At 62.6% G+C, this 717-nt stretch overlaps 1 protein-coding gene across 1 annotated transcript in view; it reads right to left on the bottom strand.

Annotated features, from left to right (window-relative positions):
- The window catches only part of LOC104545191 (toll-like receptor 2), a gene marked incomplete at its 3' end in the record, with an annotated part of 1,091 nt that overhangs the window by 296 nt on the left and 78 nt on the right, over positions 1-717 (bottom strand). Inside the window, 1 exon segment of the mRNA XM_010190258.1 lies at positions 1-717. This exon segment is cut by the window's left edge and continues 296 nt beyond it; it is cut by the window's right edge and continues 6 nt beyond it. Coding sequence (XP_010188560.1) covers positions 1-717 — 717 coding nt within the window.

A 717-nucleotide genomic window follows, 5' to 3' on the forward strand; every position in this document is an offset into this window, starting at 1 on the left:
TGTCGGAAAAGTTGAAGATTCGGAGGTGGGCTGGCCGCTGGCAGGAGGAGGACGGGTCTGCCGTCAGCTTGTTCTGGCTGAGGTCTAAGTGCTGGAGCTCGCGGAGCAGCCGCATGCTTTCGCAGACGCCTGGGTAGGACGTCAGGTTGTTGCGCTGCAGCCTCAGCACCTGCAGCTCGGGAAAAGCCCCCTTGCAAAAGGCGGGGGCCAAGCTGGCGTCCCCCAGGTTGTTTTGTGCCACGTCCAGGGAGCGCAGGGCTCGGAGTTCCCTCCCGATGTCACAGGGCAGGCCGGTGACGTGGGAGCTGGTGACAGCCAGGTCCTGCAGGGTCCCCAGCCAGTGGCTGAGGCTGGAGAGGGCCTGCTGGCGAGCCATCAGCGCGGCAGCCGTCACGTTGCGGAAGCGGCGGGCCCACACGGGGTCGGCCATTTCGGCCCAGTCGCCTCTCCCTTTGAAAACGCAGCTGTCAAACTCCAGCTCCTGCACGTGGGTGTAGGAGAAGAACTTCAGGACGCGGGCGAGGAGCACCTCGGGCACCAGGAGATCGCCAAAAATGATTTTCCTGATGGTAAGGGAGCCCAGCATTTCAATGGTGGACTCGTCCAGGTCGCCGATGGGGAAGGCTACGTATTTCTCCAGCTCTCCGCCCCGAAACTCCACGACAGAGGCTGGGAGGCATTGGATGATGCTGCCTATGGTTTCCTCGGTCAGTTTGT

This window comes from Mesitornis unicolor, unplaced genomic scaffold (genome assembly GCF_000695765.1).
Source record: "Mesitornis unicolor isolate BGI_N332 unplaced genomic scaffold, ASM69576v1 scaffold42898, whole genome shotgun sequence".
In the NCBI taxonomy this organism is placed as follows: Eukaryota; Metazoa; Chordata; class Aves; order Mesitornithiformes; family Mesitornithidae; genus Mesitornis; species Mesitornis unicolor.